Source organism: Chiloscyllium plagiosum, unplaced genomic scaffold (genome assembly GCF_037043375.1).
Source record: "Chiloscyllium plagiosum isolate Xiang-an unplaced genomic scaffold, Cpla_swu_hap1 HiC_scaffold_2, whole genome shotgun sequence".
NCBI classification, from domain to species: Eukaryota; Metazoa; Chordata; class Chondrichthyes; order Orectolobiformes; family Hemiscylliidae; genus Chiloscyllium; species Chiloscyllium plagiosum.
Genome location: NW_028270140.1, coordinates 44719464 through 44732967, shown reverse-complemented (window position 1 = coordinate 44732967; position 13504 = coordinate 44719464). Strand labels below are relative to the sequence as shown.

Genomic DNA, 13504 nt, shown 5'->3' with positions numbered 1-13504 from the left:
GTTGTTCCACCTGTACATGGCAAGATTTCAGTCCCCTTTTTCATTATCCAAAGGTGATGCTGCTCAATCTTTGGCTGCCCTTAGGCTTCCTTTTCCGAGCTTCAACCATCAGATGCAGAGGGGGCCAGTCAAATCAGAGGGCTTTCTTGTAGGACTGCTCCTGATCCTGGCTAAGCTGACTAGTAAAGGATGGTCATTGAACCCAAAGTCCTACCTCTTCTCTGTGTCTATGTCTACATTTGGTGACCCTTGAGAGGAAACATGCTATGTCAATTGGTACATTTGAGGCCTTCTGTAATGGGTGGGCACCTCAGAGGCTAGAGAGGGGTACAATTCCATTAGAAGGTTTTTGCTTGCAATGAGAGAGAGAGTATTATCATTGGAACATATGAACACGAGAAATAACAGGAGGCGGCAATTCAGCCCTTCGAGCCTGATCTGTCATTCAAATACAATCATGGCTGATATTCAACATGGTCTCAACTCCAGATTCCTGCCTGCACCTTACAACCCCTTAACATATTACTAATTAAAAATCTGCCTATACCCTCTTTAAATTCAGTGTCCCAGCATCTATCACACTCTCGGTTAGTGAATTCCACAGATTCATGACCCTTGGAGAAGAGTAAGTTCTCCTCATCTGTTTTCAATGCTACCCCTTATCCAAAAATTAATACCTCTTATTCTAGATTGCCCAAAATGAGGAAACATCCGATGTATACTTTGTCAATCCTTTTTAGCATCTTATATACCTCAAATACATCTTCTCTCATTCTTCTAAACTCCCGAAAAATACTGTATGCCTAAACTGTTCACACTCTATACAAAATAAACCCTTATCTTTGGAATCAGTCTAGTGACTTCCTCTGAATTGCCTCCAATGCAATTACATAATTTATCTTTCACCATTCAACTACCATAGAGTCATAGTCATAGAGACGTACAGCACGGAAACAGACCCTTCGGTCCAACCCGTCTACGCCGATCAGATATCCCAATCCAATCTAGTTCCACCTTCCAGCACCCAGCCCATATCTCTCCAAACCCTACCTATTCATATACCCATCCAAATGCCTTTTAAATGTTGCAATTGTACCAGCCTCCACCACATCCTCTGGCAGCTCATTCCATATCCATACCACCCTCTGTGTGAAACAGTTGTCCCTTAGGTCTCTTTTATATCTTTCTTCTCCTCACCCTAAACCTATGCCCTCTAGTTCTGGACTCCCCAACCCCAGGTAAAAGACCTTGTCTATTTATCCCATTCATGCCCCTCATAATTTTGTAAACCTTTATAACCTCAGCCTCCGACGCTCCAGAGGAAACAGCCCCAGCCTGTTCAGCCTCTCCCTATAGCTCAAATCCTCCAACCCTGGCAACATCCTTGTACATCTTTTCTGAACCCTTTCAAGTTTCACAACATCTTTCCGATATGAAGGAGACCAGAATTACACGCAATATTCCAACAGTGGCCTAACAGTTGCAACATGACCTCCCAACTCCTGTACTCAATACTCTGACCAATAAAGGAAAGCATACCAAACGCCTTCTTCACTATCCTATCTACCTGCGAATCCACTTTCAAGGAGCTATGAACCTGCACTCCAAGGTCTCTTTGTTCAGCAACACTCCCTAGGACCTTACCATTAAGTGCATAAGTCCTGCTAAGATTTGCTTTCCCAAAATGCAGCACCTCGCATTTATCTGAATTAAACTTCATCTGCCACTTCTCAGCCCACTGGCCTATCTGGTCAAGATCCTGTTGTAATCTGAGGTAACCCTCTTTGCTGTACACTACACCTCCAATTTTGGTGTCATCTGCAAATTTACTAACTGTACCTCTTATGCTCACATCCAAATCATTTATGTAAATGACAAAAAGTAGAGGACCCAGCACTGATCCTTGTGGCACTCCACTGGTCACAGGTCTCCAGTCTGAAAAGCAACCCTCTACCACCACCCTGTCTTCTGCCTTTGAGTGAGTTCTGTATCCAAATGGCTAGTTCTCCCTGTATTCCGTGAGATCTAACCTTGCTAACCAGTCTCCCATGGGGAACCTTGTCGAACGCCTTACTGAAATCCATATAGATCACATCTACCGCTCTGCCCTCATCAATCTTCTTTGTTACTTCTTCAAAAAACTCAATCAAGTTTGCCAGATAAAAAGATTGAGAAGTCTGGAGGAAACTCTGCTGTGCAAATGCTAAAGTATTTTCAGAGAATGAAGGGGACCAGAATTGTAGTCATTAATCTAAACTTACTTCCTTATAGTTATAACTTCACATATGCAAATGAATTCACTGCAATTAGAAAGTGGAGGCAGAGAAGGGATTTCCAGAACACAAGCTTGATAATTTTAGCAGTTAAATCCTGGCAATGATGCTTCAGAAAGTTTGGAAATTGTTTCATATAGTTGATTGCACCAACAGTAAAATAAATGTTTTGTGTTTTGTCCTTTGGTGTGGCCAAACACAAAAACATTCAATTTTCCTCGCTCATTTTTAACAAGTTTCGGAATAGCAGTGGTTTCATTTTACCTCCTGCTGCCAGGAAGCTGTTTAATGGTCAGTTAACAACAATTTCCCAGAAATACAAGAAACAAACATATTTTCAGATCAATGCACATCCTTTGTTTCAAATATATGGAAGGCCTTGTCATTGTCAAGAACAACAATCTTGTGGTGGAAAAAATTAAGGCCCCACCTCAGTTAAATTAAGGAAACTAAACTTTAAAATATTTCAGCATATGTACTTCAGGTACGGTTTTGTAAACCAACGAACGAAGGCTCACAGTCAGTGGAGCTAGAGCTCTGAACACAATTACATTTAAAAATCTGGATTCGGAAATTGGAGATATGATGTCAAACTTGCGCTTTATACCCGTTAGTGGGGTATAGTTAATGCAGAGGAAGAAGCTGACAAAAAAGGAACACATCAAAAGTACACAAAATGGGAAAGCAATTGACAAAAAAATTTCAATATAGATAAATGTCTCAGCACATGTAGGATGATTAAAGAAGCCACATACTACATGAATGAAATCATACAGTAGAGGCCCTTCAGTCCATCGAATCTCGACTGCCAAAACTACACTAAATCTACAGGAGTCCAACTTTCCAGCACTTTCTAGCCCGTGTCCTTGAAAGCTATGACAAGTGCTCATCCAAGTATTTATTAAAAATTTGTGAAGTTACTGCCTCTATTACCTTCAGGCAGTGCATTCCAGAGCTCCTCCACTGTCTGGTGAAAACATTTTTCCTCAACATCCCTCTAAACCTCCTTCCTTTCACCATAATAATGCACCACCTTGTTAGTAACCATTTAACTAAGGGGAACAGCTGCCTTCTATCCACCCTGCCATTGATAAGTTTATACACCTCTATCAGATTCCATCCTCAACATTCTCTGCTGCAAAGCAAACAACTCAAATCTACCCACTGGAATTTAGAAGAATGAAAATTATCTTACTGAAATGGCTTGGAAAGGGTGGACGCTGGGAATTTGTTTCCGTTAGGTGGGGAAACTAGGACCCATGGGCACAGCCTTAGAATTAGAGGGGGTCAATTTAGAATGGAAAGGAGGAGACATTTCTTCAGCCAGGGAGTGGTGGGCCTGTGGAAATCATTGTCACGGAGTGCAGTGGAAGCCGGGACGTTAAATGTCTTCAAGGCAGAGATTGACAAATTCTTCATCTTGCAAGAAATTAAGGGCTACGGGGAGAGTGATTAGATTAGATTAGATTAGATTAGATTACTTACAGTGTGGAAACAGGCCCTTCGGCCCAACAAGTCCACACCGACCCGCCGAAGCGCAACCCACCCATACCCCTACCTTTACCCCTTTAACCTAACACTACGGGCAATTTAGCATGGCCAATTCACCTGACCCGCACATCTTTGGACTGTGGGAGGAAACCGGAGCACCCGGAGGAAACCCACGCAGACACGGGGAGAATGTGCAAACTCCACACAGTCAGTCGCCTGAGTCGGGAATTGAACCCGGGTCTACAGGCGCTGTGAGGCAGCAGTGCTAACCACTGGGCCACCGTGCCGCCGTGCGAGTAAGTGGAGTTGAAATGCCCATCAGCCATGATTAAATGGTGGAGCGATCTTAATGGGCCGAATGGTCTTACTTCCACTCCTATGTCTTTCGGTCTTATGGAAATATACAGCATTCTTAAGGGGCTCGTTGAGATGATGTAACCCCTCTTGGGAGAATCTCGAGTCAATGGGTCTAGTTTCAGGATAAAGGAGCACCAATTTAAGACTGAGATGAGGAGGAAATCTTGTCCCAGAGAGTTGAGTGTCTTTGGAATCCGTTGTCACAGAGAGCCATTGGGGTATAAATGGTAATATTCAAGGGTGAGATAGATTGATTTCCTTCCTAATGAAGAATCTAAGGTTACAAAGGAAAATGCAGAAAAGTGTACATGAGGAGTATTGTATCAGCCACAATCTGATAGCTTGGCGGGCGAGATTGAAGGGATTGAATGACCTACTCTTGTTCTTATTTCTTATGGCCTTTGCCTAATCTTCTTCATAGCTATAAGAAAGAGCCTAAAATAGGAGGTGCCAGTACACAAATCTCTTAAATAAAAAAAAGAAGGGCAGTCATATTGGACTGGAAATGTTCACTTTGTTTCTCTCCACACAGATGCTGCCGGACCTGTTGGGCTGCTCCAGCTTTTTAGTTTTTTTGTTTGAAGTTAAGGGAGACTTTTCTCAAATCTTGGTTAAAAGACACTTAGCATACTCTGTACAGTTGTGACTCTGCTGATTATAAAACAAAAGAATATAGAACCATTAAAAAAGGAGCACAAATGATTCACAAAGATGACACCAAAAGGATGTATTTATCAGGAAAGGTTGAACTGGCTCAGTTTTACTTCTTTAGCAAAGGGAAGACTGAGGAGTAACCTCAGAGTGGCCTTTAAAATGATCATAGAATAGTTTCAGCATTGCAAGAAACCACTCAGTCCATCGAGTGTGTACATGCTTTTTTTGAAGGGCTACTCAGCTACTGCCTTTCCTACACTTTTCCTTTGTAATACTGCAATTTCTTTTTAGTCAAAGATGTGCAGGTCAGCTGGATTGGCCATGCTAAATTGCCCATAGTATCTAGGTAGGTTAGCCATGGGAAATGTAGGGTTCCAGGAATACAGTGGGTCTGGACAGGATGCTCTCTGGCTAGTCGGTGTGGACTCGATGGGCACTGTAGGGATCTTATCCAGCTATTTATACAATTCCCTTTTGAAAGCCACAGCTGAATTGGCCTCCAACATAGTCTCAGGTAGCACATTCCAGATCCTAAATCACTCACTATACAAATGCTTTATCTCATCTTTCCTCTATGTATTTTCCAATCACCTGCAGGCGGGATGCTGTGGTTCTATATCCTTCCGCCAATGGGAAGAGTCTCTTCCTTTCTATTCTGTCGAGATCCCTCACTACTTTGGATGTCTCTATCAAGTTGTCTCTTGGCCTTATCTTCTTGAAAGAGAACAGCTCCAGAAGCTATCCAGATACTGGAAACTCCCATTCCTAGAGTTGTTTTCCTAAATCTTTGCTCGATTCTCTACAAAAGCGTTTACATCCTTCAGAAACTGCATTGGCCAAAATCGGATATCTTACTCCAGATGAGACTGAATCTGTGTTTTATAATGAATCACAGAACTTCCAACTGTTGTACTCCGTATCACTAGTCATAAAGCCTTATTCACCACTTTCCCAATTGTCCTGCCAGTTTCAACAATCTTTGCACGTACGCCCAGGTCCCTTTGTTAATGCATCTGCTTTAGAATAACATGTTTTATTTTCAATTGCCTCTTCTCATTCTTCTTATGAAAATAGATCATTTCACACTCCAGGCATTAAATTTTATCTGCCAAGTACTTGTCCATTCCCACTCGCTTATCTGTGTCCTTCTGGAGTTTAACACAGATCTCCTCACAATGCTGTCAAATTTTGTGTCACCTGCAAACTTTAAAATTGTGCTATTCACACCCAAGTCTTGGTCATTAATATGCATCAAGACAAGTAGTGATTCTATGTGAACCCCAATATATACCAACCTGTACCGACAGAGAAACTGTTCACCACTACTCCACTCCAATGAATGGAATAATAGGCCAAATATACAGAAAACATTTCCACTTGCAAAACTATTGCTCATAGACATTATTCCCTGTAATGATTGTTTTGGTGATTTATTTAAGTACATGATTTCATTAAATTTGCACAGGGTTTTGAAGAATTGGCTTCTTGTTGCTGCTCAGTGTACATTTCACCGAGCATCTCAGTCAGGCCCACAAGGGCCAACCTGACCTCCCAGTCACTACCCATTTTAATTGCCCTTCCCATTCCCTCTCCGACATGACCATCCTCAGCCTCCTCAATTGCCACAGCGACTCAGACTGCAAATTGGAGAAACAACAACTCACCTTCCGCCTGGAGGACTCCAATTTTGAATAACCTCCCTTCCCATTACCTAACTCCCTTTGCAGCCCCGCCCCCTCCTTTCCATTCCTCTGTCCGACCCTTCCTTCCAGCTACCAACCGGATTCATACCTGTGTTCACCTCTCACTATCTCACCACTAAGACCCTTGCCACCTCCCCAAAGCCCTCTCCAGCTTTATCTGCAGTTCCCTTTACACCCACCCCCAGTCCTGAAGAAGGGTTACACCCAAAGTGTTGACTTGTCTACCTCCTGATGCTGCCTGGCTTGTTATGTTCTTCCAGCCTCCTGCTTATCTACTGTAAAACTAAGAGGAAGCACCGTCATAAATATCAGATAGTTGCAATAAACTCACTATGACAAGTACCATCACAGTTGAGGCAAATAGCATAAATGCATTTAAAATATAGTCACCCAAGGGAAAGATACATAGATAAAGTTGAAAGAAAGAGGGTTGGGAGGAGGCAAGTTTGGACCAGAACGTAGTTGGTCCAAACGATTGCATGCTACATACTCAGTGAAACATAACAAACTGGGTAACAATAGCTGTTTGTGGCTTTAGAGTTACAAGCAAATACAAGTTCAAATGAAATGGACAGCATCTTGTGCAAAACAGGTTCAAATTCAACCAGTTGAATTTGATTTTTCAAGAATATTTATAAAACAAAACATTGCTGGAGTTTGTATCAATAGAATCTTAAGCAGTGGAGTACAATAAATGGTAATGTTTTATACATTAACCTTCATAAGCTGGGTAAGGTAACCAATTAAAGAAGTGTATTTAGTGAAGAAAGCTGAAGTAGAACTAAATTTTTATACAAGTGCAGTAACAGATGTAACCCTTTTACATTGAGCCTTTTAATATCTCAGCTTTAAAAGCTGCAAATATTGTAAGTGGATTACTTAAATCATTGTGGCTATTACCTGATCAGGTTGAGAATCGGTGTCTTTATATTTTCCCTTCATCCACTGAATGCCTCCATTTCCAGTTACAACAATCGTAAATACATCTTCTCCTGAAGGTCCTTGTACTGGCTCCTTCACTTCAAAATACTCCGAGAAAAAAGCAGGCTGAAGAGTTTCCATGTTAATCAAGTATTTCAACTTCAAATCTCGGGCACTTGCATTACACTGGCTGAACTGCCGGATAAACTGGTAAAATCTGAATCGGATCCGTTTCCTTGTGACAAAGTGGTAATTTTGGATCTGTAGACGAATATTTTTCGGCAAGAACGATTTGTAACTGGAATTGAAACAATGCAATTATTGGTACAAATAACAAGCAGCTCAAGCTACAAATCCTGTGAAAAATCTTCAACAGTTGAATCGGCTTTTGGCAAATGAAAAATAAACACACTATCATGTTCAAAGTCCGAATAAAATAGTCATTGTGTAGGACTAGCGTGTAACTATAAAAGCCACAACTCATGAGAATTAGATTATGAGCGCGTATTCATTCAGATAGTGTTCCTGCTTCCAAGTCAGAAGGTACACAGTTCAAACCTTGCTCTAGACACAGTCTTGATGAGTACAAATGTCTGGTTCAAGATTCTTGGTTGATATTCAATGGATCCTTGTGTCCTGTGGATAGAGGCATTCAGCTGCAAACCCTCCTGGCCCCACCCCTGCCCCAACGCACACACAACTGCCTTTTGATGGTGCCTTGGGTTCTGGATCTTCTCAAATGCTCTGCCTTATGGGACTAACCGTACTACGGAGCACACTTGTTCACCTGGTGACCTGCTGGACTGAATGAGGCTGTAATTGCACAGGTAAGGTGGTGTGTGGAGATCCAAAAAAACCAACCAGTGTATGAAGTGAGTTTGGATGGTCAGGCTGCCAAAGTGGGAACAATTTTAACTTTTGGATCTACTCTTGCAAAATTAAGAGAGCTCTGCATTTTCCTAACAAACATATAAATCCTATGGCTCTTTGTCTTTGCAAGGTGACAATCTGAATACTCCTTAAATAAAATAAGTCATAGATGCTGAAATTTCTTCAAGCACTTCCCAACAGACTTGAAAAGGTTTCCTCTTTAAATATTTGTCCAAATACCTTTTGCAAGTTATACAACATAGAAAAGTACAGCACAGAACAGGCCCTTCGGCCCACGACGTTGTGGCGAGGATTATTCTTAATCTAAAATAAAGTAACCTAATCTACGCACCCCTCAATTCACTGCTGTCCACGTGCATGTCCTGCAATCACTTTAATGTCCCTAATGGCTCTGCTTTCACCACCTCCACTGGCAACCCATTCCATGCATTCACAACCCACTGCATAAAGAAGCAACCTCTGACGTCTCCTCGATACCTTCCTCCTAACACCTTAAAACTATGACTCCTCATACCAGTCAATCCTGCCCTGGGGAAAAGTCTCTGGCTATCGACTCTATCTATGCCTCTCATTACCTTGTATACCTCGATCAGGTCACCTCTCTTCCTCCTTCTCTCCAGCGAGAAACGTCCGAGCTTAGTCAACCTCTCTTCGCAAGACAAGCCCTACAGTCCAGGCAGCATCCTGATCAACCTTCTTTGCACCCTCTCCAAAGCCTCCGCATCTTTCCTATAATAGGGCGACCAGAACTGGACACAATATTCCAAGTGTCGTCTCACCAGGGTTTTGTAGAGCTGCAGCAAAACCTCGTGACTCTTAAACCCGATCCCATTGTTAATGAAAGCCAAAATACCATATGCTTTCTTAACAACCCTATGCACTTGGGTGGCAACTTTGAGGGATCTATGCATTTGAACACCGAGATCCTGCTGTTCCTCCACACTGCAAAGAATCCTGTCTTTAATCCTATATTCAGCATTCAAGTTCAACCTTCTAAAATGCATCACTTCGCATTTATCCAGGTTGAACTCCATCTGCCATTTCTCAGCCCAGCTCTGCATCCTGTCTATGTCGCGCTGCAGCCTGCAATACCATCAATACTATCAATGCCACCTCCAACCTTTGCGTCATCGGCAAATTTACTAACCCACCCCTCAACTTCCTCATCCAAATAATTTATAAAGACTACAAAGAGCAGAGGCCCAAAAACAGAGCCCTGCAGGACACCACTCAACACTGACCTCCAGGCAGAATACTTTCCATTTACAACCACTCTCTGCCCTCAGCCAACCAATTCTGAATTCAGAGAGCCAAATCTCCCTGCATCCCATACCTCCTGACTTTATGAATGAGCCTACCACGGGGAACCTGGTCAAATGCCTTGCTGAAGTCAACATACACCACATCCACTGCTCAACCTGTCTTGTCACCCCCTCAAAGGATTCAATAAGATTTGTGAGGCATGATCTGCCCCTCACAAAACCATGCTAACTGCTTTTAATTATGCTATGCTTTTTCAAATAGTCATAAATCCGATCCCTCAAAATTCTTTCCAAAACCTTGCTGACCACAGATGTAAGAGTGACTGGTATGTAATTGCCAGGCATTTCCCTATTCCCCTTGTTGAAAAGACGAACAACATTTGCCTCCCTCCAATCCTCTGGTACGACTCCCGTGGAGAGTGAGAAAGCAAAGATCTTTGCAAGCAGCTTAGCAACCTCCTTTCTTGCTTCCCAGAGCAACCCAGGGTAAATCTGGTCTGGCCCTGGGGACTTACCAATCTTAATGTTTGCCAAAATTTCCAGCACATCAACATCATCAATCTTGATCTGTTCAAACCTATTTCCCAGCTCCTCAAAGTTCTCATTCACAACAAGGTCACTTTCCCCAGTGAAAGCCGAAGCAAAAAAACTCATTTGGGGCTTTCCATATCTGTTCAGACTCAATAAATTCCCTATGCTATCCCTGACCGGCCCGACCTTCTCCCTGATCATTCTCTTATTCCTCATGTATGAGTAAAATGCCTTTGGGTTCTCTCTAATCCTTCCTGCCAAGCCTTTTTTGTGCTCCCTCCTGGCTCAGTCCACTTCTGAGCTCCTTTCTAGCAAATCTGTAATTCTCTGAAGCTGTGCTAGATCCTTGCTTCCTCCACCTTACGTAAGCTGCCTTCTTCCTGTTGATGAGAAGCTCCTCCGTTCTCGTCATCCAAGGCTCGTTAACCTTACCCTTTCTCAGAGGAACAAATTTGTGCATCACTCACAACAACTGCTCCTTAAACAGTCTACACATGTCTGTTGTGCCCTTTCTGTGGAACAATTGCTCCCAGTCTGTACTTCCCAACTCCTGTCTGATAGCTCTTGCCCCCAATTAAGTATCTTCCCATGATAACTGATCCTTTCCCTCTCCAAGGCTATGGTAAATGTCAGGCAGTTATGCTCATTATCACCAAAGTATTCTCCTACCACGAGATCTGACACCTGTCCTAGCTCATTGCCGAACACCCAAATCCAAAATAGTCTCTCCCCTCATTGGCCTGGCTACATACTGAGTAAGGAAACCCTCCTGAACACACCTGACAAAAAAACGGCTCCATCCAATCCATCTGCACGAAGGAGGTTCCAGTCGATACTGGGAAAGTTGAAGTCACCTATAACAACAAACCTGCTACATCTGCATTTATCCAAAATCTGCTGGCCTATGAGTTCTTGGATCTCCCTACTGCTATTAGAGGGTCTGTAGAAAACCCCCACTGAGGTGGCTGCTCCTTTGTTGTTCCTAACTTCCACCCATACTGACTCAGTAGACAAACCTTCCTTGACAACCTTCATTTCTGTAGCTGTGATACACTCTCTGATGAGCAATGCTCCAGCCCCTCCTCTTTTTCCACCTTCCCTGTTCTTTTTAAATGTTCTAAACCCTAGAACATCAAACAACTACCCCTGCCTCTGTGAAACCTATATCTCCATTATGGCCACATCATAGCCCCAAGTACTGATCCACGCTCTAAGTTCGTCGCTCTTATTTCTGACACTCCTTGCGTTAAAGCAGACACACTTTAACCGATCCCTTTGTTTCATGACATGAAAAGCCTTCCCGATAGATTCACTACATCCTGTCACTGCCCTATCTACAACTACCGCCCCTTCAGATGTGTATCTCTGGTTCCCAGCCCCTTGCCAAACTAGTTTAAACCCTCCCGGATGATACGAGCAAATTTCCCACCCAGGACATTTGTGCCCCTCCAGTTCAGGTGCAACCCATCTTTCACGTACAGGTCCCACCTTCCCCAGAAGAGATCCCAATAGTCTAGGTATCTGAAGCCTTCCGTCCTGCACCAGCCTCGCATCCGCGTGTTAAGCTGCACTTGCTGACTGTTCCTCACCTCACTATTTCGTGGCACCAATAGCAAACCTGAGATCACTACTCTACTCGTCCTGCTCTTCAGCTTCCAACCTAGCTCTCTGTAGTCACTTTCAGATCCTCAATCCCTTTCCTGGCTATATCGTTGATGCTAATATGTACCATGATAACTGAGAGTAGAAAGGTCTCATTTTGGGACTAAGTGCAGGACCGGGTCTGATACATGGCAACCAACACACTGCACCCTCAATCAGGAAAACTCACTCACTAAGAGCTGAGAGGTGAGCACGGGTGAGTTACTTGGTCTATCACAGGCCTAGATACTTGAGTCCTAAGTTGTCATAAGCCATCAAACAAGAGGCCTATAGCTCAACAATATCCAGGACAAAAGCAACTCTCTTGACTGGAACTCCTCCAACAGTGACTCCATCCACCACAGATGCACAATGACTGCAGGACACACCAAATATTGGTTGCACTGTAGAAGCTTTTCAAAACTTGTTTGATAGCACCTTCCAAACCATGACGAGTTGCACCAACCGCCACCTCTTCAGCCTCTTTCTCTGCCTCCCTAGCTGCTATCTGTTCCTTTGTTGCATTAACATGCTACAGATTTTTTTTAAAACTTAGTAAGTAGTCCAGGTTAGCCATTGAGGGTGGGAAACTAGAGAATGGGGAGGGGGTGATGTAGTGATAATGTCACTGAGTTAGTAATCCAGACCCCTAGGCTCAAGATTCTGGGGATTTGGGTTCAAATCTCAACATGACAGATATTAAAACTTAAATTCAATAACATTCTGGAATAAAAGGGTAGTTTGATGGCATGGTGATTGCCATAAAAACCCATGTGGTTCACTAATGTACTTTTACAGAAGGAAATCTGCTGTTCGTACCTGGTGTCGTTCACATGTACCTCCAGACCAACTGTGATGTGATCGACTCTTAGCTACCTTCTAGGCAATTAGGGATGGGCAATAAATGTTCGTCTAGCTAACAACACCCACAACAACGAAAAGAAAAATTTGAAAGACACTCAAAAAGTTGGAACTTCTGGATTTCTTGTCCAAAACACTGCACAACTTCCTCTCCAAGCACAATTGTTCATAGATATGGTCCTTTTGCATCTACTTACAAACCCATGAACACATCTGCCATTTTAACAGCTTGTTTCATCCATTTTGTCACCGTGAAATATTTTCATCCATTCAACCTAGGTTTCCAGCTGTTCTTTAAAATTGTCTTGACCAGACTGAATCACCTCATAGCTCTGAGTTCAAGTTCACCTGCCAGACACCTATCTGCACATTTCACCTGTCTATCCACCTCATCAAATATTACATTTAAAAGTCTTCAGTAATCTTCAAACTTTGAATTATGTACAAGTCCAGTTGATTAATGTACAGTGAAGACTGCATTAGTTCCCTCAACATCAACCCCTGCGGAGCATCACAGTGTCCTTCCCTCCAAGAACAAATAAGTGTCCAACACTTCCCCTTGCATTTTGTATCTAAGTTGACATTACATCTTCAAAGTTATTGTTCCTTTAGTACCATGAGTTTCAATTTTGATTACAAACCAGACTCTTTCACATGCCTTTTGAAAACTCATATACCCAATTGTAAACATGCCACCAACATCAACCACCTCCAGTCATGTTGAGTCTGGGAAGCTTACTTTGTGCTTTATCATCTGCACACATTTTATGATAACTGGGGATGATTTCCAGTTACGATCTTTTTGGTTACATGTACACACACTGATTGCAAAGAATTCAAATATGATAAAGCACTTCTAAAGTTAAGCCACCAGAAAACTGCAACTTACTCCTGTATAGAGAATCTTGAATCTTGACTA

At 42.7% G+C, this 13504-nt stretch overlaps 1 protein-coding gene across 5 annotated transcripts in view; it reads right to left on the bottom strand.

Annotated features, from left to right (window-relative positions):
• Positions 1 to 13504, bottom strand: part of LOC122562420 (tyrosine-protein kinase JAK2) — a 270607-nt gene that overhangs the window by 101627 nt on the left and 155476 nt on the right. For all 5 annotated transcript variants that reach the window (XM_087996459.1, XM_087996471.1, XM_087996450.1 and 2 more), the window contains one exon: positions 7379 to 7697. In XM_087996459.1, the coding sequence (XP_087852585.1) occupies positions 7379 to 7697 (319 nt within the window). The remainder of the gene's footprint in view (positions 1 to 7378; positions 7698 to 13504) is intronic.